Raw genomic sequence first — 27964 nt, forward strand, 5'->3', positions numbered from 1 at the left:
CAGTGTGTTAAGTATATTTGAGGAAGAGGATGATGATGCTCGAGTGAATTATCTTATTGGGAATAAATCTGCCTCCCGTAGCTGATTTTGCTCAGCCTATTTACACCACTGTATTTAAATGTTGGCGATAATGGTGTTATTTATTTATTTATTTATATATTTTCTCAGATGGTACTTGAATGTATTATTATTATTATTATTATTACAACAACAATATATGGCTTCAAGTCCTCTAAACTGTTTTTTTTTGGTCATTGTAATTATGGTTAATTTGATTGTAATCTATAAATTTGACCTGAACCCCAATACCCCTCTGCAGTTGAAGTGATATCATTGGATATATGCTGCCACCTGGTGGACTGCTTCCCTCACAGCAACTAGTTTAATAGTCAATGCTGAGTCAGCATTTATATTTTGTTTTTCTTGCCCCTGTAACATTTGCACCGATGCCCTTTCTGTTTCAGTTTCAGCGGTGAACTCAAGTAACGGAGGACAAACGTGAGCTGTTCTGCAGACACTTTATTGCTGCGTTTGTTGTTTAATAGTCAGTGGAACATATAACTGTATGTTTGGTGGACTAGTCCAGACATGCACCCTCCCAAGTATATGTCGTCAAACCAAGATTTAAATAGACAAAAAGCAACAACAACTATAATGCAGTGAGACAACATACACGACACTATAAAGTCTTAAGGTGAATAGGCTGCACTGGTCCATTTACAAAATACGTCTTTGTATATATTTTTATATATGATATAAAACAAGAGTAATGCACATTCTTTAAAATGCAAAGAAAATGTGATGTTTATATACGCCGTTATATAGTGTGTGTGTATCCTGGATTCTACCAAAAGTCATAATTACAAAGTGTGCCCACAGCATACAGAATAATAACATAACTGACAGTAATGTTCAGGAGATCTACATCATAGAAGAGTATAGGGCTGTATGAAACAGTGAAATGAACATTATTATACTTAATGTTGTTTTCAGCCAAATTGTACTTTGGGTGAAAATAAGAAAATTAAACAAAGTGTGTGCACTTGTCAAATTATTTATCACATATGATACAGTTTATTGCCCATTACAAAGTTAACACATATAATATTTTGTTTTTTTTCTTACTGTCCACAACAAAAAAGAAAACATGAAAAATAACAAATCCAACCATGAATCAACTCCAGCAAACCAGCGATGTATCCAAAGCTTGAAATATGTCAGTGTTGTTGTTCAAAAAACCAAAATCAACAAGCCACATCATTGCACTGATATGGTTATTTATTCCCGTAAAATAGACACAGTATTTTATTTAGGGCCATCATTGTGTTGTAAGTAAACACTTGGTAAAGAACCAAATGTAGGAAAATCCATGACAGAAACATACTTAATATGTATAGTTTCAACTATATAACAATATAACAATATAACTATTTCTGACCTGTTTTAAAATATTTTTTTTTACTTCTGTATTAGAAGTGAATGGAGTTTGGGACGTAAAGTAAAGCATTGCTGATTTGGATATTTTAGTGGGATATGAGTTCACATGAACAAAAATAGAAAATAATTACCCTTTAGGGCTATCATAGCTTAATACAAAGGTTATAGAGATCATTTCTATTAGATGTTGCTTTATTGCACAATTCATTGAACCGGTGGAACTAAAACATCTATGGAAACTATGGAACAGATAACAGATTTGATGTAAACTGTAGATAATCTTGCTTTGTTAGTGTTTTAATAATAATGTTTACCTCCAATACACAGACTGTAATGTATGAGGCAATGGCACATATGAACTATATGTATTTTTCATATCCACAGAAACTATGAATGCTTAGTGAGACTTTTTTTCTTTTTTCTTTTTTGCATATTACTGCAGAGTGGTGTGTTTGTTTGACACATATGAATAACATGGACCTGAAAAACACAGTGCACAGTGGTAGATCTTGCTCTGACCAAACAGTACAAACTCCTGCCTCCTCTCTAAACACACACAGAATCAGACTTCTTTATCTCTGCATTTCTACTCCGACCTCTTAAACACAGGTAACCAGATCCAAACCAGATCATTTTTTTATCATGAAAGAAGCCTAAAAACCAAACGTCTCTTTAAATCATAGTTCAATAAACCTGCAACTGTGTGAACACATGATGTCAGTGGCTTGTACACTGTTTGACAAGCATAATAACAGCGGTGAAGACTGGACTGGTGAGTGGCTGTACCTAACAATGATGGCCGACTAAAATGAGCCCACCGGCTTTCATACAAACTAATGGAATCTCTTAATGCGTTTGACAGATCTCAGGCTAAAGAGAAAGTGAAGTACATCAGGACTGTAGATTACATCGTGTACTTCAAAAACAGTCCTGGTGGTGGTGTTGTATAGTGCTTGTTTGATCCATGTGGGTTGGGATACTGATGTTTTAGGCTTCATATACCCTGAGGAAGAAACACAAATAGAAAGTGTTACTTTTTTTCAGTGATTTCACATACTCATACACGTGGATACACATGGAAGGATACAGGATTTGATCACATGATTTTGATCCCTACAGGTGTAGGGAGGTGATTCAACAAAACAAATCAATAAAACAATGAAATCAAATGATCAGTTTTTGTCTCTCTAAATTTGCAAATATCTTTATGTATATAATCAACATATGGGTTCATTGTACATAGATATTTGATCAATCTGAGGTGAAGCCTCCTCACCAGACCAGCTGGGATGTCTCCAGCTCTGGCAGTTTCCCTCTGTTTTTCAGACTATGTGCTTACAGCTAAGCCAGTCAGCTGCTGGCTGATAAAGCATATTTTCCAGGAATGATGAATTATTCCTTCAACAGCAGATGCTCGTTTTCTTTTATAGGGATGGCACAGTTGCTTGTGTCCTCACAATACATTTGTGCATGGTCTTGAAACAAATTTAAATGCAATAAATCTAAAAAAAACCCCCCACAAAAATCTCACCCTCCAGGCTTCATTAGGCCACATATAACCAACTTTTAATCTATCATCAGATTCTGTGCATTATTACCTGTGCTTGTCCTTCCAGATACGGAACCATTTGACCAGATTCTTGGTGCTCTGAAGTTTGGGATGAAGACAATATTCCTGCCCTTTGAACCGAGACACATTCTCCATCGTCACGCTGATGAGAAGAGCAGAGAAGAAAGGAGAGGAAGACACCATTAAAATCACAAAGTCTGCCTTCATGAGGACTCATGAGGAAGCTGAACGTGAATAAAAGATGGCGTACTGGAGCAGAATTGCACCATTAAATATTTGACAGGATAATTCAATTGAATATACCAAGTGCATTTTTACCTCAATCTGAGTTTACTTTAAGATTATAGTGGCCACCAGCCCAATTTCTAAATAAATCCAGATTTTTTTTTTTTACTCAAATTGTTCCTTTGATATTTTCTGGTTTCTTTTTCTAAAGAAAATCAGCGACAGATTGATCGATCATGAGAAAAGTCATTCGTTCCAGCGCTGCCACTTGACACAATCACAATGGACGACACTTTTTCATTCGGCTTGCATAATACGTCTGGACAGCTGGCTTTGACTTCAGTGGTTTGAGAGATAATCAACTCCAGGAGCCATTTGTGTGAACTGAGGGGAGTAAAAATGCAGATTAACGGCACTGAAAAACAGTCTGACTCATCTGAATAGGAACTGGTCAGGTTGTACCCTGGTTAACACATTTCCCTCCCCTAAATTTTAGCGGTTATTCTTCGCCAGTGTCACTAGCATTTCCACAGTTAGGTTTTTGCCTCCACTGGGAGGCAGTTGCTTGGCAATGGAGCAATATTTTGGAGGTGCCACTGAAAAGATGTGACATCTAAGCTCACTGAATCACTTCTGTCTGCAACCTGCTACTTAAAGGCAACGGCAGAGAGATAGTCTGCCTGAATGTGGCGTATTCAGGTTAAAAAATTGAAATGTGGGAAAAAAACAGGGGGGGGGGGGCTCTCCATCCAGTGACACACTCAAAAGGCTCCGAGGAAAACACACAAATGAGTTGATTGGAAGAGAAAAGGCTTGACTCTCAATAAAAATGTTGCATTCAGTGGTTATAAGAATTAGATTAAAGCGTTTTGCGTCGTCTTTTAGAGCCATTGAGTTGTCGGCGGGTTTGGCTGTTGAGGTTCAGTTGAGCAGATGCTCTGTTGTGGGAGAATTGAGCTTTGATTGTATGTTTGAGTTCAGCAAGTCTGTAATAAACAGAGGCTTAAAGGTCCAGTCTGTAACATTTAGGGTGGGTTTATTTGCCTTTAAGAGTATGTGTCTATGATTGCTTTAAGATAAAAAACTGTTTGGTTTTCAGCCAGAGCATTCATTTGGAAGCGGAAGCCTCTTTTTCTTGGTATGCAAAGGCCATTATAGATAACTTAAGTGCTAACCCTTAGGGAAAATGAGGGGTCTGCAGTCTCACCCTGAACTTAACCCATACAAACATGCGTTTCCGTTCATACTTAACCAGGGTTTGAGTCAGTGTAGCATTCCACGCAAGAAGCTTATATTTAAATGTTATCACCACAAAATCGCTCTCATTTGTGTGTTTTCTTGTATTGTTTGAGTGCTGACGTGTCACCAACTGGACCATTGCGAAAAAATGGGCTAATGATGAAATCGCTCATAATCGGTGCATTTTAAGTCCAGGTTTAAGATAATACTTGGGTTGTGTGACGTCCTTTAATATTAAGTGTTCTTAAAGGTGTATTTATTGAAGTAAAGGGATTGAACACAGCTTAATATAGGGTAGAAAAATAGGTATAGTAAGATAAGACGGAAAAGCAAAAATAAGTAACAAAATGGACTTGTTATTTAATGGAAACATCAATGGATTTAAAAGTGGAAATGTAGAGAAATATGGAGAGAACATTGGACATTTCGTGGCTCTCAGCTTGTGTGTGTGTGTGTGTGTTTGTTGTTCGGGGTGGTCGTCCAGAATGCCAAACTGAGCGCCGTAAGCCAAACGGCCACAACAAAGGCTGGAGGGGGGACTCGCTCCCTCATTTCTCTCCCGCTCACTTTCTTTCTGTTTGCTTTCCGGAGCCGACTGAGGCTCGTTTTTTTCACGAGGCACTAACAGCTGGTGGCCCCCATCTCATGCTAATAGAGTAGCCTTAACTAATAGCTTTGTAACATACACAACAGGCCTGAGGGTCAAAAAAAGACTAAATCAAATAAACCTCTCAGACTCAATCTTTTTTTTAAAAGGGCATTCACGCACACAAAAACTCTTTGTCCAACTCTGTCTTTATGTTGTCATACTATAATTTTAAATACTTACTTTAATTATGGTGTAATTTCTTCTCTATGTGTTCAATGATTAAAAAAAAGACGTATAGCTTCACTAAACTCAAACAAACCTTAGTTTAAACAATAACAAAATATGGAATCTCCAGTTAATCAATTTACAAATTTAAGAAAATGCTATACAATTCTCTGTGCAGTGAAAACATACTGAGGATATTTTAATGGTGGAGCTTTAAAGCACAACCCTGAATCCAAAGCCTTAAATTTAATGTCTCACATATGTGGACTGTTATGTCCCTGAGATTTGGGATTGTGAAGGTGTAAACAGATTTATTCACCATGTCACATCCACACAATCTGTTTTTCTCACTTGGCTGCTGCTGCTGCTGCCCAGGTTGTCATTTGTAATATGCCAGCAGGTGGCAGCAGAGATTACACCTCAAACACAAATCTCACTCAGGGGATGCTGCCATAACAATCCCATCTGTTTTCCTCTCGCGTGGCTTTGATGTGAAACGACGTACACATTCCACACAAAGATCATGTCAGGTCTCTTCTATCAGGCTTTTGTTGAGACTTGATCATCCAACTCTTATTCTAACGTATGCATGGATTATATTAATTCTAATGTCTAAATAAAAAAAATGCTTATTTATTCAACATTGCTGGGTCTATCTGGTTGCCAAAGCCTATTTAATGCCCATTTTTGGAAGAAGTCCAGTTGTCAACATCCTAACTGCCTTTCATTATAGCTCATATATAGTGATGTCATGTCATGGACAGAGTTGGCCAATCAAATAATAGACACTTATAGGAGTATATAAGTCACTTAAGGTTTGAGATTGGGTGGGTATCCACTTTTGCATGTACGGTGCTTTGTATGGAATGTAAGATTACATATATAGTAAAAAAAAAAGGTTTACATGACATTGTCATGTAGCACATACTTGAAAGTTCTGGAAAGTTCTTGAGAGCTGCTTCCTTTCCAAGACACAGTTTTGCTCATAAATCGTCCCTGCCTCTAGGCTGCAGGTCGTAATTAAATCATCACACTCTAAATACTCCAAAGTGTTTTCAGCACCGATGACAGGGTGTTGTGATAAAGGCCATAAAGCTGCCAGATACTTTTATGGTTTTCTGGAGTCCAGTCACGGAACAGTTTCAACTGTATATCTGTCCAGAAGGAACAAATAGAGCTTGTCGCATGCACACACACACACATTGAAGGGAAGAAGAAATAAAACACAGTGCGAGGAGAAAGAAGGAATGTGAAAAGATAAAGAGACAAGTGGGACAAAAGAAAGATCGACCATGAGGAGGAATACAAAAGAAGAGGCAAAAAGAGCTGCAAAAAGATAGAGATAATAAAAAAAAAAGTCTCACTGTACTCACAATATCATCTTCTCTTGGCAGTACGGGTGTTTGGGTTTGATCTCCAGCTTCTGCACATCCTTGTATCTGATCTTTGGTCCTTTCCTGGTGCACCTGCACTTGTAGGCTGTTGAGAAATCAAACCACACAATGTCAATGTTCATAATGGATATCACTCATCACAGAAAAAAACATGAATGGGAATCCTGTCTCAGACTGCCGGAGCCTGCTGCGATCTGAGGAGATTGGAGCAATGATGATGGAGCGCGACCACCTGGGAAATGAATTGTTTGACAGATTATGATAGTTGGTTTCGTAATTACTTCCTGCAGACTGATGGGGGAGTTAATTCTTTGTGATTTGACGGCAAATTGGCTCTCATTCATTATTGAAATCCTGAGGTTTATCTCCAATTTGCGCTGATGAGGAGGAATTCCCGGTGCTTGTGCTTACATTTGGTACCTCACTGCTAAAGATTCAAGTCCTTTTCTGCTTTGGTTCATGCACTTTTAAGTTTTTGAAGTGTTTTTTGCTGCAGCCATGGGAAACCTAATTCTCATACACCACTGCTTCCATATAAGACTTTGTTGTTTACACAGGCAGGCAGATGGTCAACTGAAGTAACATGCAGAGTGAGGTATCTCTACATTTCAATCAATCGGGCTCAGCAGTTTTTTAAAGCTGCAGATTGAACAGGAAATTAGTTTTGCTGGGTTGTGTTTTTGTGTGTGTGTGTGTGTGTGATGGGAGGTGATGACCTGCATGGTTCAAGGCTTTCCTTCATCCATCACCTGCTATCTGTCCTGACTACCTATAAACTCTAAATCTGTCACAAGACAAGCAGTCGTGCCAGCCCTCTGCACAAACACACCGGACAACAAAGAAACAATAAAAGCCTGTGCAACTGCCTAAAAACACTCTATATACAGACAGAAACGGGAGTCCTACTTCCTGATTTCACTGGTTTAGTTTAAGTCAGAAAGTTTAGAAAGAATATAGATGAATATGTGGTGATGAAGACAACTTTTTCAGAGAAAAAGCTAATTTACTCCAGAAAAATCTGTCCAAAATCTATATTCCAACACATTTGGTGGGTTTATTTCTCCGTAAAGTACTTATAATTCCTCCTGACATGACTCTTGAGCGAAACAAAAGTCCTTCATTAAAGCTATAATTGTGATAGACAAAGAAATGGTTGAGCTCCACCTCCTCCCTTTGGCTTTAAATGATTTCAGCTAGTGTACATATAATATAACCAAACATAACAATAACACCATAGCCTCATCATCGCCATGTTGTCAGAAGGAGTTTCTGGTGTTTGTGGATACAAGAAGATTGTGGCCAAAATACGTGTTTGTCATCAGATTAAAAATAAAGCACATTATAAAAATCAGAGACAACATGCACGTAAATGCATCACTGAGGGCATTTGAAGGCATCTTTACCCAGGATTCCTACACATTTTGGAAATAAACAGTGGTGTTACACATCATTTTAACATTCTTGCAAACCAAAACTCAAGCATGTAGATTATATTTGGTCCACAAACATATCAACACATAAGAAGTATAGGTTACCTTCTGCGCTCAGGAAGTACAAGGCCACCACTAACAACAGCAGCACCGCCGTGCACCGACGCATGTCTTCTAAAAAAATAATAAAAACAAAAAACCAAAAAGAAAAAGATGGAAGCTTTTGTTTTCCAACAAGACTCTTCAAAAATCCGAAGTCTCCAAAACGGTTCCTCTGTGCAGTTAAATGCACAGAAACAACAAAGAAAAAGTCGTTTGAAAGATGCACCAAATATTATCCACTTGCAGTGATGTGTTGGATGAGAGAAGTGAAGGAGCGCAGAGAGAGTTTTTCTGCTTTTGGAGCGCTGATTGTGCAACTCTGTGTCTGTGCGTCCTGCGCGCTTGGATGAATCTCTCTCTCTCTCTCTCTCCCTCTCGCTCTCTCTCTCTCTGAGGCAGCAGCTCTTTTAAAAGCAGCCCGCTGTCCCCCTCTCATTAATATGCACGGCCAGACAGCGAATCAAACACTTGTGTCCAGCGAGGGAAAAGTGGAGAACGTGGAAAGAGCGAGGGGTAAGAGAGTGCGAGAGAGGGAGGGAGGGAGGGACGGAGCGATGGAAAAACACAAAGTGCACATATTGTTCACTAAAATGAGGCTGGTATGTATGACGTCTGCTTTGTGGTTTATTTTGGGCTCCCGAGTGAGTGAATATATAACTGACTGAGACATCCCCCCCCCCCTAAAAAAAACGGGGAAATAAGACAACATTTACGCACAATATTTCAACGTATGAGCAACGTCATTTATTTGTATTTTTATGATGTGATTTTGTAAAGCTATTTTTCAGATGTGCAGAGAAAGGTTTTTTTTTAATCCATATGGTGACTTACAGCAAATCATTTAAGTTTGGCCTTCTGACATTTGAGGGCAGCAAAGAGAGCACTTCAGGTATATATATATATATATACTGAATGGTAAACAAAACAACAGAAAATATGTTTTGTTTCTTTTATTTTACAAGCCATAATGAGCTGATACCAGACGTTATTGCAAGATGGATCAATAATGACTCACTCTGACAACATCCTATGACTATTTAATATGTGTCTTATAAAACACTTTACAGACTGAAGTTTGTAAACTGCTCACACCCTTTACACCAAAGTCCAGAAATCCTTTGTTTGGATTCATCCAAAGTGACACAAAGTAACCAAACTAACCATGTGTCCTGTCATGAGCTTAAAAACACACATTTTATATGGTCTTTGATGCAGAAGATGAACAAAACATACTAATACAATACTAAACACTTGAGCAGGTATACATTTTATTAGATGAGCCTAAATCTGTTGGTGGCATGTCTCAGCGAAGTCAGTGTTGATGTCAACATCTGATTAAACAAAAACCTTTATAATCCATTTAAACCATAGTTGTGGTGAATAGTTGTCGCCACATTTAAAAAGGATTGAAATTCATCCTGTACTGCGTGTGTATATGGTATTAACACAACCACTCAGCCCTTTGTATATGAATAAATGCATCCATTGTATCAGGGGATGTCATCAGGCTGAACCTTTGGCCTGTAAGAGATAGTCCTGAGAAGAAGAAGCTCTGACCCCTCCCACCTGGGACGCTCTGACCACATAATTAAACTGCATTCATCACCATCCTGCATTGTGAGAGATGTGTTTGTGTCCACGTTGCTGCCTCACTATGTGTGTGTGTGTGTGTTCACCTTCCTGACCCAAACACTGACACAATCAGTTCCCGTCATCACTCAAACCAGCGGCCATGAAATGTCTTCTGCCCTCTTCAGCCTGCGCCTGAGTGAGTGAGTGAGTGAGTGCAGCGTTGCGCGTTCACATCCGAGAGCTTGAGCGCAAGAATGGACATTTTTTAAAATGCGATCATGAAGTATGTTTTACGGGTATATGTGTACGCGCAGTGAGCGAATCAGATTTGAATCCATTTTATTGCCATTTAAGGGCAAATGATGAAACGGGGTGTTGAATTCAGCGGCAGAAGGATTTCTACCCGCATGAAGACAATGATTGATCTGGTAAAGAAAGAAAGCAGTGAGATTTCTATACAATAATTGTGTAGAGACTTGTGACACTGTGACAGATTGTGTACGTGAGGACACTGAGATCTAAGACCTCACCCACATATTTATGATCTGAGGATGAAATACTTGGATATCTGTCCGTCTTAACCTATCTCCAAATGATTCCCACAGTTGAGACTCATATTTCTCTGGTTGTGTACACTGTATGCTCTATGGTGTTTTATGTGCTTTTACAGCTCTGCCGAGTTGAATAATGCAGCTGTTCCGTGATAGCAGTTGTCACAACACTTCAGCCGAATCATGAGCTTTTCTGGACTGTCTTTCCCATTCTCGCAGTCTGACTTCATCCCACACCGAGACGAGCAATGTCAAGTTACACAAAAAAACCTGGCTCGTCACTGAACTGATGGCTTATTTGCACACGTGCAGACTTAATTCACAGCGAAAGTGTGAGAAACAGTTTATGCTAAAGTCAAACAAAGCAATGGGTGTGTGAAGTGTGTTGGGTCTGTTTGGCTTTGGGTCGATCGTAGGGTGTAAATACACAGAGAACAGTGGAGAATGGGAGTTAGAGAATGACGTGTTGTTAGGATAAAGACAGATTATCTCGATATTTAAATACTGAAATAGAGTTTGTAACCCAAACACTTAAATGATCACTGCTTAAATGATCCGATACAAACTGCATAAAGCTGCAGTAGGCAGGATTGCTGAAGTTTTACTAACTTTTTTGGGGACTGAGCCCTCGCACCAGGTGAGAAAGGACAAATCCATGCACTTCATATACCGACATATGACCTGACACAATCTCTCAACCTTTTAATTGCTGATACTTTTATCGCATTTAAGCTTAATTCTGGAATTGCTGCCTTGTATGAGCAGCCAATCGGAGCGCACGCTCATCCTAAACTATTCTTCTTATGAGCAACGTTCGCCTGGAATTTTCCTCCAGGTGCTCGTGTTTCCTGTCACAGTTAAAAGACAAAAAAAAAATGTCGTGAGAGACAGACAATATCGAGTTTTGCATGCATGCTTTTGCATCAGCTGGCACACACACACACAGGTAGGCAGGTGCTGGAGGATAATTGAGGTAATAATGGTTTCTAAGTGTTGGGTAATGCGGGCATGTACGGACACAGACACAAAGACACAAAGACAAGTGTGCAGATGCTGGGAAGTAACCGCTGATAATACGGGGATGCTCAGGAGTGGCTTTGTTTTGTTTCTTGTGTGCAAAATGCAGAGGCCATGAAAAGGTGAAGAGAAAAGTTCATGTTCCACTCGTCACCACTTATTCTGCAGGCATCAAAGTGAAGGTGTGGCTAAAGTCCTGTGTGAGTTTGAGTTTGAGCAGCTTAGCGGGACAGGATGGGAAAATAGAAAGAAAGGAATGCAAAAAAAACTGTTCACAGGCAAAGAGGCAGGCAGGTGTTGGAGAGTAATTCATGGGTTGGGTTGGAGGTTGAAGCAAACAGCCGTTGGGCAAAGATGTAAATACTTTAAATGATCATGTTCATGTCACTGTGTTTAAATGATGACGAGCAGTTGTTATTGTTTTTTTTTTCCTTTTCCTTCCACTGTTTTCATTTCACATAAAAGTCACGATTGCTCTTTAAACATTTTTGCCTTGCCGTTTTTATTTTTAAATCCGTGCAAAACTACACTTCTTTCTTACTGAGCAACTGCTGCTACGCTAGAAATAACAACGTTATTACAATATGTTTTTTTTTAATGTTATAACAACATCATTTGTTGTCTTTATGACAAACTTATCACAATAAACCGGAAACAGTGTATTTATGATGTGAAATGTTTCATTATTTAAAGATGAGTTTCACCCTGCCAAACAATACGTTATCATATAACTGTAAAACAACATATTATTATGTCATAATAGCATAAAAATAAACGTTGATTGACTCACAGTCAATGATGGCGGGTGCTGGTGCCGGTGCTGCATAGAAACCTGCAATGATTTGAGTGGGAGTGTGTGTTTGTCTTGCACTTTTGACGTGCACAATTATCAAATACAACAACAGCATTTGAGGTGTGGAAAAAGTGTTCTTTTTTGTGAAATACACTCTGCCCTGCTTCACTGTTTAATGGCACCGAAGTGACACTTTCTACCTGTTCTACTGTCAGGTCTCTCTGCCACCTAGTGGCAGATTTGCCCCTTGGGGACAAATAAAGTTTTTTGAATTTGAATTTGAACCTAGTGGCAGGTTTGAGTGAATGAGCAGACCTGATTGCTGATTATTTTCTCGCTGTAAATTTGCAAAAAGATGCACATTTGAATCTGTTCTATTCAAACAAACAACCATCCACTCTCACACTAACGGTCAATTTAGAGTGTCCAATTTGCTTAATTCCAAAATCGGCATGTTTTTGGACTGTGCGAAGAAACCGGAGAAGCCAGAGAAAACCCACGCACGCTAACAGTGAGAACATGCAAAATCCATTTTCCATATAGAAATTAAAGTAAATCCAGAACAGTGTTCTCTGAGACCTATAGATTATTATTTATCATACAAACAGACCAGGGATACCAAACTAAAGTAGAATGCTCTTCTGTAAAAAAAATGACAACATACACGCCATCAGTTATAGTGTGTTTGGACTTGGTGTGTGTGTGTGTGTAAATAGAATCTTGAAATCCATTATACTCATGTCAGTTTGCTCATAAACAGGCAGTCCATTAGTGTTCAGGCGAGACCCAGTGTCGATCTGTTTTGACATGAAGAGAACGAAGTATGCGAGCGCATGCCATGGTCAGAGCACTCTGAAAATAAACCTTAAACTGAGTCATCCTCGGGAGAGTTCAACAACAAAAATGTGTGAAACCTCTGTGAAACATAGAGCCTGAGGTTGTGTTAAAGGTAAAACAGTCAGGTTAGTTGGGCCTAATTAGGGTTAGAGTTAAAGAAGAATATTCTTTTATAACAGCATCATATCTTTCTGCTATCTTTCTACCCACCTCTTCTATCTTTTGTACTGAGTGTATAAAGTGGAGAACACTATAATAAAAATGTGCCTAACTCTATCCTAGAATAAGCTTATGGCTTTGCACAAATGGGGGTTGATTGCTTTGGTTAGAGAACAGCACGATTCCTTGTTCATGCAAATCAAGACATCATTTTCCGACAAAAACTGTGTCCATGTTGCCAAGGGAAGGATAGTGAAAGCGATATAGGTGCAGATGGTGTTGTTTTCCTGTTGCCACGGCACAGTGCAGTCATTTTCAACGTTATAACGACACGTTTTTTATTTCATTGCAGCTTTAAAACCAGTTGGCTGAGCATGAAGCAAAGCTCGGTCTCTTAAGGTCCATACACAAACTGTCATCAGGAGTGAAATGTAAATTTAGAACTGCTCTTGTGTGTGTAAGACAGAAGAAAACCCAACCAAACCATCATGTTCTGACTCTGACTGCAGTCAAATTCACCATGACAGCAGCATTAGAATGTCCTATTTTAGATATGTCATGACACTGATCCTGGCTTATGTTGATGTTATGTAATTTTTTTTTTTACTCCATATTGAGGTGGATTCTAAAAACTGACAGCTCGCTCCACTCCACACAGCTGACGGATGGAAAGTCATTTTAAATATAGGAAGAGAACCAGGTTGAGTTTAACAATTGATTCGATGCCATTAATATAAAAAAAGGTTATGTTAAAATTAAATTTAATTGAAATATCTGTATCATACAGTGCTTGGTATGTAAAATATGAGAGTCCAGTGGTTATTATATCCCAAAACATAAATAAGTGTATTTTAAAAAACAGGTACAGAAGCTGTAGTGATGTAAAAGTTAAGAAAAACTGTTGATTTATTCCACCAAGACAACGCCCGAGATTATGACACTTATCTAACAGTTATATGGCATGATGACATACAATTAGCAGTGGCGTAATCCCTGATTACATCGCATGGGTTGAGTGCTGATGGTTTTACACGTCGTCTACAATCAGTGCACTTCCACTTTAACTCTCAGCCTTAGTCTGTCCAAGTTTGTCCAAATGAACCCAGCTCCGGTGTCAAAATGCGACATAAATCCCGAGGTCCTATCTGGCCGAGGGAAACATAAGTTTATACAAAGTGTAAACACACGCAGGAACAATGAGATGATGAATGTGAATGTGAGCAGATTGAAGCCAAAGGTGGAAAAACACACTCTCTCTGCGTTTGCAAAATTAAATATTTTCATTAACGCCAACCCTTTTCTAGTCATACTGAATAGGGAATACACACAGTGATGCATTGATATGTTGCCTGAGCTTCGTGAAGTGAGGCCATGTTTTTTGTGTGCTGCTGTTTGGCGTATGGAGAAATTACAGCAAAAAAAACCCCGTCAAATTTAACTGTCAGGTTGTGAGTTTTATTATTTTCATTCCATGAGGTTTCACTATACAAGGTTTTTAGAAACCAGCTATAAAAAGAAAATTAGAAGCAATGGGAAATATACATGGGCAAAATCAATTTAAATTTTGACCTGAAAGATACAATGAGCGGAAACGGTAGTGATCCAGATCGCGTGTGCCATGAGATTAACCATATTTATTCATGTAGCTAAAACACACACACAGATGTGAGGGCGTCTGTCACTGCACTGCACTGAATCGACAGCATGTGATGCAACATGTGATGAGCACGACCTCAACCTTTCCACTCATTATTCTCTTGTCTCTGTGATCTACAGGTGAATTAAGTGACTGACGGCTTTCATTAATCTCTACTGGTGCCCACAAGGTTTTACATCATTATGACAAGGACTTATCACATCGGGATTAAAACACACACGTCCTTAAACACAATTTAATTCAGATTTTATTCAGACAACGGCAACGGAAATTATAAAGCAACTCAACACAATATTTCAGATCTGAAAAAAATGTTTCTTCTTAAATCATACATGAAATCATGTATGTTTTTTTCTTAAAATAAGAGGGTAGCTTTTCCCTAAAGCCTAGGTTTGGTTTCTCCCACTGCATGTCTAACAACTAAAAGGTGAATTGAGTCATCTTAATCTATGTTAGATTAGATTCAGCATGTTAATATCTAATTTTGAGGATTTTGATGCTTTTTACAATGTTCTGTCATTTTACAGCCCAAACAAACTAAACGACAAATCGAGAATATAACTGTCTGTTTGAACCAGTAATGAACATAAACATTAGTTGCAGACCCTATATTTTTACATAAATCAAAAAAGATGTACGGAAAGAAAGTCTTAAACATTGACACTGCTTGTCTGAATTCCCCTTCACTCAATAATCTCAGTCCTATTAAAGTTCATCACAGTCAACTATCAGGATGAATTATCCGCTGCGCTCATCAGCACAGCACATCATCATCATCTGCTCATCTAAATTACTCTCAACTGATACGGTCTCACGGTCAGTTCAATCATTCTTCTCTCAGGTCTTTGTTTTCATTCGGCCTAATGACAACCACATGCGTCGTCGTGTTCGTATCCAGATTTGGCCAACGCTCGTTCCAGTTTCACCAAATCACAGCGATTATTCCTGATTTGAGAGTCATTTTGTTCTCGTGAGGTCATCTCCAGCCACTTTCAATCAAACTAAAATATTTATTTTGTTTTTTCTGTGAGTCAGGGGGTAAAAAAAACAAAAAAAAACACCATGATTTGAACATGTCAAAATATCAGTTGGATGACGGTTAATAAAAAGGTAACATATCACAGATGTTTGCATCAAAACCTTGAGAATAAAACCTCAGTTGTACAATCATTTATCTCTGCAACTTGATAAAATACTGATAATCAAGTCATTTTTATACATTATCTGAGTCTGTGTTACCACTGTATGATGCATTTTATGGTGGAAATTGCATCACCTCAGAATTTCAGTGATTGAATAAATAAAAATACAACTTTCATCATGTTTTCATATAAAAAGGATCATAGGATTTTGTTGCTTTTTCAAGGGGAAGGAATGAGGATCAAGAAGTTGATTTCCTGCTGCTACAAAAAAACAACAACAACAACAAAAAAAAAACAACTCTTGGGAGTTTCAACACGAAACTGCAATATGCTGAATCGGGTTTGTTATTATGAACATAAACAGGGAACAAAATGTGTGAGAAGTAAAAACGGGGCAGGGTAACAAACTGTTCCTCCCAACGTTTGCAGCTGATAAAACAGCGATAAAAAAGCGAGTCAGTCAAGGACAGCAGATGAATGAATTTTTTTTTTTTTTAATGTAACATGAAGGAGCAGAAATTAAGCTTGTGTTGTGTCATAATGTGTAGGCGAAGTCTTTTCCCCCCCCTCAGTGTTTTGAATATGGATTTAGTTCCTTTGTATTGTAAAAAATGGAATCTCATGGTTGGCAATTGAATAACCTAGTGAAAGCAAAAGGCCTATGAGGCATCAGTATAAACATGGATGTTGTCTTTTTCCTTTTTAAACACCATGATAAGAAGTTTAAGATTTCAGCTTGAAATAATCCAGTAAATTATCAAAGTGCAGAACTTTGAACCCGAACTGATGACAAACACACACAAAAAACATTAAATCAAATGTTGTAATTAACACCCTTTAAAAGAATAGTTCAGCATTCCTGACAGTGTAGACTAGGAGTGGGTAAAAAATATCTATTTGGTGATATATAGCGTCGTCCTTCCATGCACAATGGGATAATTCATACGCCGGGGCAATTATCGATATTCTAATGAACAAATTAAGGCACTACTGGATGTCTCCTCTGGGCGGCGCTGCTTTAATGAATGATGGAAGTTACCTGGCCGATAAAGAGGGAGTTTATGGCGGTATAAAGGCGGAGAAAGCTACGTTAAGAGATGCCCCATCCATTGTCAATACATATATTTATGCACTTTGTTCTCTGTGTCTCTAAATCCTGCACTCCTGATGTACCACGATATTATTTGCAATGTATTGATTATCACAGAATCGTTATATCATGATATTTTGTTGCATCGTTGACTATGTATCGTGTATCGTAATCGTGAGGTACCCATCCCTAGTATACTGTAGTTCTCTGAGTTGAGCACATAACACAGAGTGGGGACTAACGTCATGGAAAGTTTTCATCTCCTGCCATGTGGTATCTTAACCAACAAAGTGCCACTTAGCTGCCAGTCAGTCTAAACACTTTCACAACGGCGTGGCTCCACCAGGATTCCGGTTCCTGAGCCAAAACTTTGCGAAGCAGCTGGTGCATTCACACTGAAAATAAATTGGCTTCGAACCTGAAAAGTTGGTTCCCGCCAGGATTGAGAGGAACAAAGTGGGAAGGAGGGTCACGTGAAGTAGTAGAAGTATGATCAGTTCACACAATGGTCACACTTCCCATCTATAAAAATTATAATGAAAGACAAAACATCTCAGAGAAAAACAAAACCCTGTGAGTTTCACTTGCAAACAGTAACAGATTTATTTTTCTGCACATGCATATAGGTCACCCCACGCCAACGCTGGCACGAGACGCGGTGCACGCCCAAGGAAACGTGACCGGGCACCTAAATAATTCACATGTCATGTAAAGAGATAGCACTGTGACACAGAAAGGCCACTCGCTATCAAGCCGGAGGATATATGTGGTGCTGGCGCAGGCGACAGAGACCCAGAAACTAAACGAGTGTCTGTTGTCGTTGTGTTGTTGTTGTTGTTGTGAGTGAGTCATCTTTCGCAGCAGTTAGCGTATGACACACGAGTGCCAATTACACGGTCATAAAGGTGTCAGTCTGATTGCATTATTGTCAGTGTTGATGAGATTGCTTCACCCAAAAAAAAAGGAAAAAAATAACAGAACAACAAGAAGTCTTTTTTACCTTCTGAAGGCGCTTCAGTCCTGTTTCTTTTGTTTTATCTGCTTTATGTGCGGGGGATGATTGACTGGCAGGTCGCTGGAAGGCTTTGTTTTTATTTTGCGAAGCACTTTGAGTTTGAGTTGCATTGCTTTGTATGAAAAGTATGATTGAACTGCTGGTGAAGACTTGAATTATGGATTTAATTTATAAAACAACATGGCCGGAAGGTTCCACAATAACTTTTTGTTCTCAGAACAGAAATGTGACAAAAAATACAATTTAACTGTGCATTTAATATTTTTTTTGACATTCAAATAGTATCTCATGGTCATCCTTGCTTGTTCCTATGATTGAAATGCTCTGGAAAGTGTTAAATATCTTTTGGCCAGGATTTTGGTCATGCTGGTTTTGGCTTAAGAATGGTGGTGAGATGGTTTGCACTGATGCCTTACAGCAATAAGGCCCACGGTTTGAATTCCAATAGAATGTTCTGGTGTTTGCATGGTTTTTGTTGCAGTCTGAAAAGCAACTAATAGCCCAGTTTGGACACCTGCCTCTGACTTATCGTGAGCTGAGACTGTGGCTCCGTGCTTTCCCTGCTACCCTAAAACATACGCAGAGTAATTATGGATGAATTGTTTTCTGGTCATTTTGAGAAACACTGAACATCGTGGCCTCACTAAACCAAGGCCTTTCGCTGCCATACATAGACTACAAAGACCAACAAGTATTTATTTTAAAGGTCACATAGAGTGGTCCTGTTGCACATAAATGTTAGTTATGGAGGTCTACTTACATACATTAACTTGTTTTTTATGGTCAAAAACCTCCTAGTTGCTGTAAACGAGCCGATTGAAATCCTCTTTTCTGACGCTGTTCGTCAGCTGCGATGTTTCAGAGTGAACTTTCACCCCCAGAAGACAGAGGCTTGTGATCGGCCAGTACTATTCAGCACATCAGCTCTCAGAAGCGCAGCTCCCCCCTCTGGAACGGTGGATGCACTGCTACTCATTATCAAAACATTGTTTTAACAATGTTTAAGAATAGCTTCTTCACAACTCCCAGCCACAGTCCCTTTTATGACTTTGACCCGGAGTCAGACCCAGAGACAGAAGACACTGTCGCTCGTGAAACACCTCCACAACGGACGTTATTCTTCTTCTACGGTTCAATGTACGCAACCGGATGTGCCCGGACTAGTGCCCGGAGCAGGATCGGCTGTTCAGGAGAACGGCTGTTTACGTAGCTATTACGGGATTTTCAGAGATCTCGCTGAGCCCCAAGATTACAATAAACACAGCGTTCTCAGCAGTGGCTGAACTGTTTGTTTGGAAACTTTAGGGCTTCATAAACAAGGTAATGACGCAGATACACACCAAAAAAACATTAATAGTTAACATTAAAAGTTAATAGGAACATCCCGGTCGAGTTCCGCTTTAAAGTGATTCGGCACTTTTGCAAAAACACTTGTGGCTACAATATTCAATATCTGGCCAAGAAACCATCCTTAAAAAAACATTTTCAGGTCTGTTGTGATGATATTTTTAGAAAACCTCTGGTGCAGGAGATTTCAATCTTTGTGTTTCTTGGCTGAGTGAGACATTCAGCAGCTTTGTATTGTTTTCATTAGGTATTGATGAGGTCAGTTAATTATTTACCTCCTCGTGCTGATTAACCCTGACCTTACGGTAAAGTATCTGAGGCACGCTCCAGAATGATGCCACTCATGCTTTGTTAATCACATGTAACACACACTGTCACGCTTACACGTGTGTTTACAAACACACAGGTAAGGAGACTCGCGCATGGAAAAGAAATGACACACACTGAGACCCGAGACTTCCTTTTGACAGGCCAAAGATGTTGTTTCTCCTTTCCCGTGGAAACAAGCGATCAACTCCGTCACTCCAGCAACTCAAACCTTCGACTCTGAAGCGAGCGTCACAGCCAACAAAGGAAAAAGGAGACGACCGAGCTGCGGCTTCAATCTGTGCCGACAGTCACGAGACGGCCGACTATCCGTCTTCACGCCACACGCGAGCTGGCGGCTGTTCACCTGCTTCTGTTCAGACCAACACACACACTAACAGGAGAGAACTGGCTCACACAGGAAAGGAAAGCAGGTCAGACAAAGGAGGAGGTGATGCTGACTAAACTATTTTCATCCTGAGAAGAGTTTCAGTAACAAAACACCTGTCACCCCCTGTTTCCCCCTGTCTATTAATAGGATCATTATGTTCACTTTTGATTAATTAGTTTTTTATCAGCTGGAGTAAGGAACAGAATTTGGACCTTTCTCTCTCACACACACGCACAGGCATGCATAGACAACTTTACTTCTTTTAAGTTTGGCCGCCTTGAATGTAGAATTTGTGTGTTGCTGAGCTGCACCCGGGAGCAACACGCACTTAAACGTCCGTATACTGCACACGCTGTGCAATTCCACAAACATACACTGCGCCCATATGGTCTGTGACTGATGAATGGACAGTTTCCCGTTGAGAAATGGACAAACGCACATTAAAGTGCGGTTTCCAACATTTAAAAGCAGGGACACACTCACACGTCCACACAGGGACCAGCTGCTTTGCACCCTCATTATGTCGCTGTTAGCTGTCAGGCTACTTGGGATTGCAAACACGGGCCAGACAGATGTCCACTGGCCTGAGAGTGCTGATGGCAGTCAGACACATATGCACACACTCGTGCACAGCAGCATCAGCGATAACCCACCTTAAAATTCAACATTATCTATCAGGTGTTATTCATTCATCACACTATTATCCTAATGAGCCCAACCTGAGCTCGAGACTATCTTCGTATCAACGTATCAACAACTTTAATGTGGATAAAATACAAGTGGATGTGATTGCAGTTAGTGACTGTTTCTGCAAAAAAAACTGCGACCACTGGAACGTTTTTCTTTGACTAATAATAACATGTTTTTTTTTTTCCCCACATTCTTCATTACCTCCTAATTACCCTTCGTAGGTTGAGCAATGTTGCACAATGACTCCAGATTTTTGAACTTGACAGCAAAACACTTACTCCCCTCATTTCAGTGTCCCTTCAGAGGCTCAAGCCAACATATTCATTCACATGGCTATCCACCTTTTCAGGATGTCCTTCCATCCCGTGATCGTGGTGGACAAAAAAATGGTTATATAGACATTTGACGGTGTTTATAAAAATATATATATATGCATACACATATACATATATGTATATATAAACCCAAATGCAATCTGGGAGTAAAATATGTTGAAATGCAACTGTGTTGAGTTAGATTTTGTGTGCTGCCTGATCCTCAGCTGAACTTTGCAGGTTCACTCTAAGCGCAGTGTGACTCATTATGGAATATACAGTGGAGGAATGTAGGCAGCACTGGAGGCAGCGAACGAGAGTGACACACACTGCGTTCGCGTATCAGATGCACGGCCAACGCCACGCACTTTTGTCCGCCGCTAACGTTCAGAATCATTTTGTTTCGTGAGTCACGGCATGACAAAAAGTGCACAAAGCGACCGAGATGAGGCTTCTGTGTCAAGTCAGTGCTCTGTTATTTATTGTGACTGAATGCACATTTCTGTTCAAATCTGAGTCAGCCGGCGCTGGATGGGAAACAATTTGATGTTGAACAATGCGTCCCTTTCTTTGCGCCGCGACAACTGTGTAAAGCATTTGACGCACTTCACAAGCGGTCGACGCCTACTCGGCACGCATAATTTTTCACACTTTTGGCCGCGCACAAACTCATGAGTGGGACTCATCAGGACAGATCATGTTAGTTTGTTATCTCTGCAACATATTTTGCAAATTAGATGGTCATTTAAGCGACTGAAAGAAATCACAAAACCCTGCAGATAATATTTGAGAGTTTCATGACAAGGTAGGCTGTGAAATTCCAAATATGGGTCAGCTTCAGCCCACTGAGAGCATGAGATCAGGATGACAAATACCGGAAGCTGGATAATAATCTGCCCTCAAAGTTGAATTGCTATAGCTATATTATGTTGGGATTAACCAGGCTGAGGTGACTCATATCAGATTGTTTTCAGTTGGTGTGACTCAGACTGGATTTTTTTCAGAGCTGTGAGGACACATACATTACACGAGATCAGATCTGATATGTGGCCATGCAACATGAATGACAATGGTCATATCAGAATACATGTAGAATTTCTGCCTATATGCATGTGCAATGGAGATGATATTGGCATTTGCCTTCTTGACTTAATCAGCCATTACTTGTACTCTTTCTTTCCATCTTCAGCATTTTTTTTCACCCCAGTTTACCAGTTTCTAACTCAAATGACCTTGGTGTGACCAACCATCTAGTTTGGCCAGTAGGGGGCCAGTCAAGAGAAAAAAAAAAGTCCAACTTTCTTTGGGGAAAAAAGTTCCGACCCTATTCAGACAGGGTGGACAATGTGAGATTATACAGTAGTTATATCATGGTATTGCAATACAAATATTAGTAATGATATTTCACAGAATATAAAACGCTGCAAAAGTAATCTATTACTCAAAAAAACACCCATAATTCCATTATAACTTATTATTACCGTACATATATCCCCCGGCAGCCTCTTTTTAAACCTCAGTCATGTAAGGTATAGGTAATACCTTGAGGCCTCTGCTCTACACAGTCAACTGCACTCAAGAGTTTTATGCTTGTAAAGGTCAAATAAAGTAAACTCCTCTGTGCTACTACACTGCAAAATGTTACAGTACATGCATTGAGTGAGACTCAGAGTTGGGTTTGATGACCCGATGCGTCAAAAACAGCCGTCCAACACACATTCCTCTTCTTGATTAGCCCAGCAGTGGCACTATCCCTCTGTGCAATCCCATTTTCTATTGTTTTTGGCAGTGTGCAGCAGTACACGATGGGTCTGACCATGAATCCTGTAGCGGAACGTGCAATAGATGCATCACTACCTTAATTTCACCGACACCACAGCTGCATCTCGGGTGGCAAAACAAGGTTGAAGGGAGATGGCAGGTAGTGGAGAGAGACAACCCGATCCATCGCGGGGCTGTTGTCTCATGACAGGGAACCACAGGTGGACGCTGGAGCCAGATGGGGCCTGATGTGCTTCTGTGCGTCGCCTCAGGGAGCTGCAGCATGGACAGACTCCTGATAGGGAGAGGACAACTCTGCTCTTCATTTCATATTCTCACATCATTTGTTTTCCCCCCACATGACGTTAGACTGTGATGTTTGTTTAGATGTTTTTATACAGATCTAATATTTTCTTGTTAAATAGCTTGTATTTTTTTGTATTTCAGCTTATTAATTTACTTACTTATTTTTTAAATGTTCTACCTCAGGCATGTCTATCACATCATTCATTTCTTCACTCCTGCGTGGCTTAGCTTTGGTCACATTTCCATTAAAAATTATTATAAAACAGTGTATTTGTATGTAACTTTAAGTGTTAAAAAAAAGGTCTGAAGGGATCATTGGTGCCCGGAAATCTTCATATTATCAAATCTGACCCTGGCCCTGTTCTACCTCTTTGTATTCTTTTTAACACTTTTAATCTTAAAATGTGATGCTCCGTTCAACAATTTGTTGATCTTGTTTTTGCAATTCTGTCTCTGTGTTGTTTTACCGCACCTTGACTCTGAGCTTATTTTCATTGTAAATACGATGTCATGCATTTAGATTATGATCAAATAGGTATAGGACATATCATAAGACATTTATGATATTACTATTTATAATAATGCATGTCAAATGCAACTTTTTAAAGAAAACAACAAATTATAACAGTCATGTTAATTGATAAATACCCAACTATTGCTATTTAATGTCCTTTAAAGCAGAAAAACTATGTGAAGAACACTGCCGTATCCCGGCACACTTGGGGAACAGAGTAGTGAGTTTCGGCTGTCTCACCATGAGATGTTACTAATTTTTACACACTGGACCCTTTAATGGTTGAATTCTTCACGTTTTGCCGAGTACACACTGTTACAGAACTCCTATAACAGATGGTTTGTATTAATGTCTTTAATTACCCAAAGCAGCTGGTTGCTGTTCAGGGGAATGATACTGAATCATTAATATAGTGAGTATGTTGAGGGACGATTTTCAGCCGTGGATTAACACACATTTTGAGTACACAGTGAATTTAAGAGCAGTGCTGTTGGTTTATTATGACACTGGTTTTGGTTCCTTTGAAAAACAAGTAAATCTTCATCAGGAAAGTTCAGTGAAGTCGTAGATAATGATTTGCAGAACGTTGCGGTTCATACGCCCGAGGCCCTGATCAGACAGGCTTTAAGTGTCTTTTGCCTGGTTTCATCTGTCGAGGGAAACGTGTTTAGCGAGCTGCTAATGTGTCATACGAGGCTCACGCTTCTCTGAAAATCCTCGACAGAAAAAAAACAAAAAAACATTCGAACTTCAAACGCTTCCAGCATCATATGAGACTTTGTTTGGGAGCAGCAATCACACAGGAAACGACTTGCAATCCAATCACGCGTTAATCTGTAAATTCGGTTTATGCCAAGGTTGCCTAGCAATAAAACAAACAAACAAACAAACAAACAAACAAACAAACATCCCCAAAAAACGAAACACACATCAACACAGAAGTGTAGGCTTGAATAAATATATGAAAACGGCCGGTTTGCTCTGTCTAATTAGAGCCGTGAGCTGTCTCATTCAGTCCACGTGCATTTTAAGAACGTCACATCCTGAGGTCATCCTGAGCAGATGACTGACAAGGGGATTTATGAGCATACTGTGCATTCCCCTGCACGGATTCCAAGATATAGTCTTCTGCCAAGTAATCCTCTTAGTGATGAGATCTGAGGCTTCATTTCCGAAAAGAGTATCCGAGAGAAAACACACACGCACACACACACGCACACACACACACACACACACACACACACACACACACACACACACACACACACACACACACACACACACACACACACACACACACACACACACACACACACACACACACACACATTCTTGTACTTGCTGCATACTGAGGACTGCGTTGCTGACAAAGTGAGGACCAGCATTTCCACTTTATAAATCAACACAATTACAAATATCTACTTCATGAATGACATCTATAAAGAACTACTGGTTGCAGTACCATAACATGTCTGCAGGTAGAGCCCCAGAGCAAATCCAAATTTTTACAAAAACATGTCGACCAAATTTTTTTTTTTTAAATTTGACCAAAAGATTTTGGTCCAAAATTTGACAAAAAAAATGTTTGTCCAAAATTTGACAAAAAAAATGTTGGTCCAAAATTTGACAAAAAAAATGTTGGTCCAAAATTTGACAAATAAAAATGTTGATCCAAAATTTGACAAAAAAAAAATTGGTCCAAAATTTGACAAAAAAAAAATTGGTCCAAAATTTGACAAAAAAATTGGTCCAAAATTTGACAAAAAAAATGTTTGTCCAAAAAAATTGGTCCAAAATTTGACAAAAAAAAAATTGGTCCAAAATTTGACAAAAAAATTGGTCCAAAATTTGACAAAAAAAAATGTTGATCCAAAATTTGACAAAAAAAAAATTTGGTCCAAAATTTGACAAAAAAAAAATTGGTCCAACATTTGACAAAAGAAAAATTTGGTCCAAAATTTGACAAAATAAAAAAAAATGGTCCAAAATTTGACAAAAAAAATGTTGGTCCAAAGTTTGATCAACAACATTTTGGTCCAAAATTTGACAAAAAAATTCTTGATCCAAAATTTGACAAAACGTCAGACTATACTATGTCGTCCAAAATTTGAAAAAAAAATTTGACCCAACATTTTTGGTCCAAAATTTGACAAAAACGTCATAATATACTATGTCGTCCAAAATGTGGAAAACAAATTTGGACAAATTGAGTATAGCATGTTATATCAACCTAGGGAAGTGATTTCAATTAAAACAAAGTGAGGACCGGCCAAAATGTCCTCACTCTGTAAAAATGACCTCACTTTCCTCTGTGGTACGTGTGGTAACGCACGCTTCCTCTGGTGGCACTTGAAGGAAAATCTAAAATACTGTAAGTACCCTTATCTCGCTCCATCTTAATCTAACGTCACTATACCAGTGTCTGAAGTATATGTGAGGAAGTGAAGGGAATAAATCTGCCTAATTTTCTGTTCATTTGAATGTTGAATGCCTATTTCCTCTCTTTTCTGTTACCTAAAGTATATGTGTGACTATGTAGACGTGATGGAGTGAAGAGAAAGATCACTACTCTGGCAAACGGAAACCTAAGACATTTGTTTTTGTTTTGATGTTTGTGTTGCAATGGAAAATTATTCACCCCGTAGCCAGCGAGTCTGTGAGGAAATGTAACGCCATAAAGGTAATAATAGTGGTGAACCTGATTTTCACAAAAATGCACTTTATGGCATGAGATGTAAGAATATATGAGATGGGTGATAACACTAAAAAAACGAAACCATGTGGAAAGTCTAATAAACACAACATGCCATTAGAGATCGAAACATGTCTGTGGGTACTGATCATTTTAATAATAATAATGGTGCGTTTTGGGAATGTTTGTGTGGTTATTTTAAGAGATCGTTATCTACGGAGCTATTTCCTGGGGCCTTGGAAAGATGAGGGAGTCTTACGCAAGAGGACGCGTCTCTGACGCTCTTGCAACGGTTTGAAGGTGATGCTTGAAGGTTATGTTACAACAATGAACATATTATGGGTGGAATTGGTTTGTTTGTTTGTGTTTTATTGTTGCCAAGATGCCAGGTTTTTTTTTTTTTCATCAGAGCACACAGCATGAATCTGCCGCAGAAAAAAAACAACCTTTACCTTGTTTTTACAGGTGCTTCTTTGACTTTATTTTAAATTTGTCATCTGGGGTCTGCTGTGTACAATCATTTGTGTAAAAATGAGCTATGAATTTGAATCTTTGTCAGTCATGTCCAGTTAGATTTGCTGGTATGATGAGCTCCAATCATTAATGACACAAAATGTCCTTCACCTAAATGAGAATAAAACAGAAGTCATAGTGTTTGATGGAGTGGACGTGGGTGCATTAGGGCCTCTAACTTCCATTGGACTTTTACATTTTATGAGCAAATCTCGCCAGTTGTGGCCAAAGTTCAACTCAGAGTTTTTAGAGACACTGATCCATGCTTTTATAACATCTCAGTTGGACTATTGTGATTCTCTGTATGTGGGATTAGATCAGTCATCTGTCCTCGTGCTTGTCCAGAATGCCAATGCTTGACTTTTGACTGGAGAAAAAGGAAGAGAGACCTCATAACACCTGTCTTGCGCTGCCTCCACTGGCCTCCTATTCATTTTAGGAGTGATTTTTTAAAATTTTGTATCGTCAGTTTTTAAAGCTCTCAATGGTTTGACACCATTTTACCTCTCCGAACTCCTTCATCTTCACACCCACGCTCTAAGATCTAATAACAGGTTGTGTTTCGGTGTGACTAAAACCCTTTTCTGTACAGCTGCCCCAAAACTATGGAACAAATTAGCCATTGAAATTGCCATTGAACATTTTAAATCACTTTTCAAGACCCACCTCTTCATCTTGACCTTGACTTTAAAATGAGAATATTCAATCTGGACACTTTTATCTATATTTTTACCATTTTATTTTACTATTGTACTTGTTGTTATGCCTTTGACTTTGTAAAACAGAAATAAAGTTGACTTGACATGACTTGAATAAAAGCAAACAGGATCACCATGAATGTGAAGTGCCGTATCAAAGGAAATGAGGAGCGTCTTTATTTGTCCCCTTTTTTAAATCTACTGTATGACACAAAAGCGAAGCGAGAGCCCACATTCTGGCACATGTGCTTACAGTGTCTTTCACATAAATCTCTTCACTCTGCTCCAGTTTCTTCATCTCTTTGACTTTTACACACATTCACACGCAAAGTCCACCTCACGTGCCTCCACATTCGTCAGCGTCACCGAGGTCCAAGGAGGACTCGGC

General features: G+C 39.2%; 1 protein-coding gene across 1 annotated transcript; it reads right to left on the minus strand.

Moving 5' to 3' along the window:
• Positions 1-535: 535 nt before the first annotated feature.
• Positions 536-8571, minus strand: cxcl14 (chemokine (C-X-C motif) ligand 14). Its single transcript, XM_083891139.1, has 4 exons — positions 8215-8571; positions 6659-6764; positions 3036-3149; positions 536-2440 (listed from the first exon to the last, which is right to left on the minus strand). Exons 1-4 carry the CDS (start codon positions 8276-8278, stop codon positions 2425-2427), a joined length of 300 nt encoding a protein of 99 aa, XP_083747265.1. The 5' UTR covers positions 8279-8571; the 3' UTR covers positions 536-2424.
• Between the last annotated feature and the right edge of the window lie 19393 nt (positions 8572-27964).

Source organism: Microchirus variegatus, assembly GCF_963457635.1.
Source record: "Microchirus variegatus genome assembly, chromosome: 6".
In the NCBI taxonomy this organism is placed as follows: Eukaryota; Metazoa; Chordata; class Actinopteri; order Pleuronectiformes; family Soleidae; genus Microchirus; species Microchirus variegatus.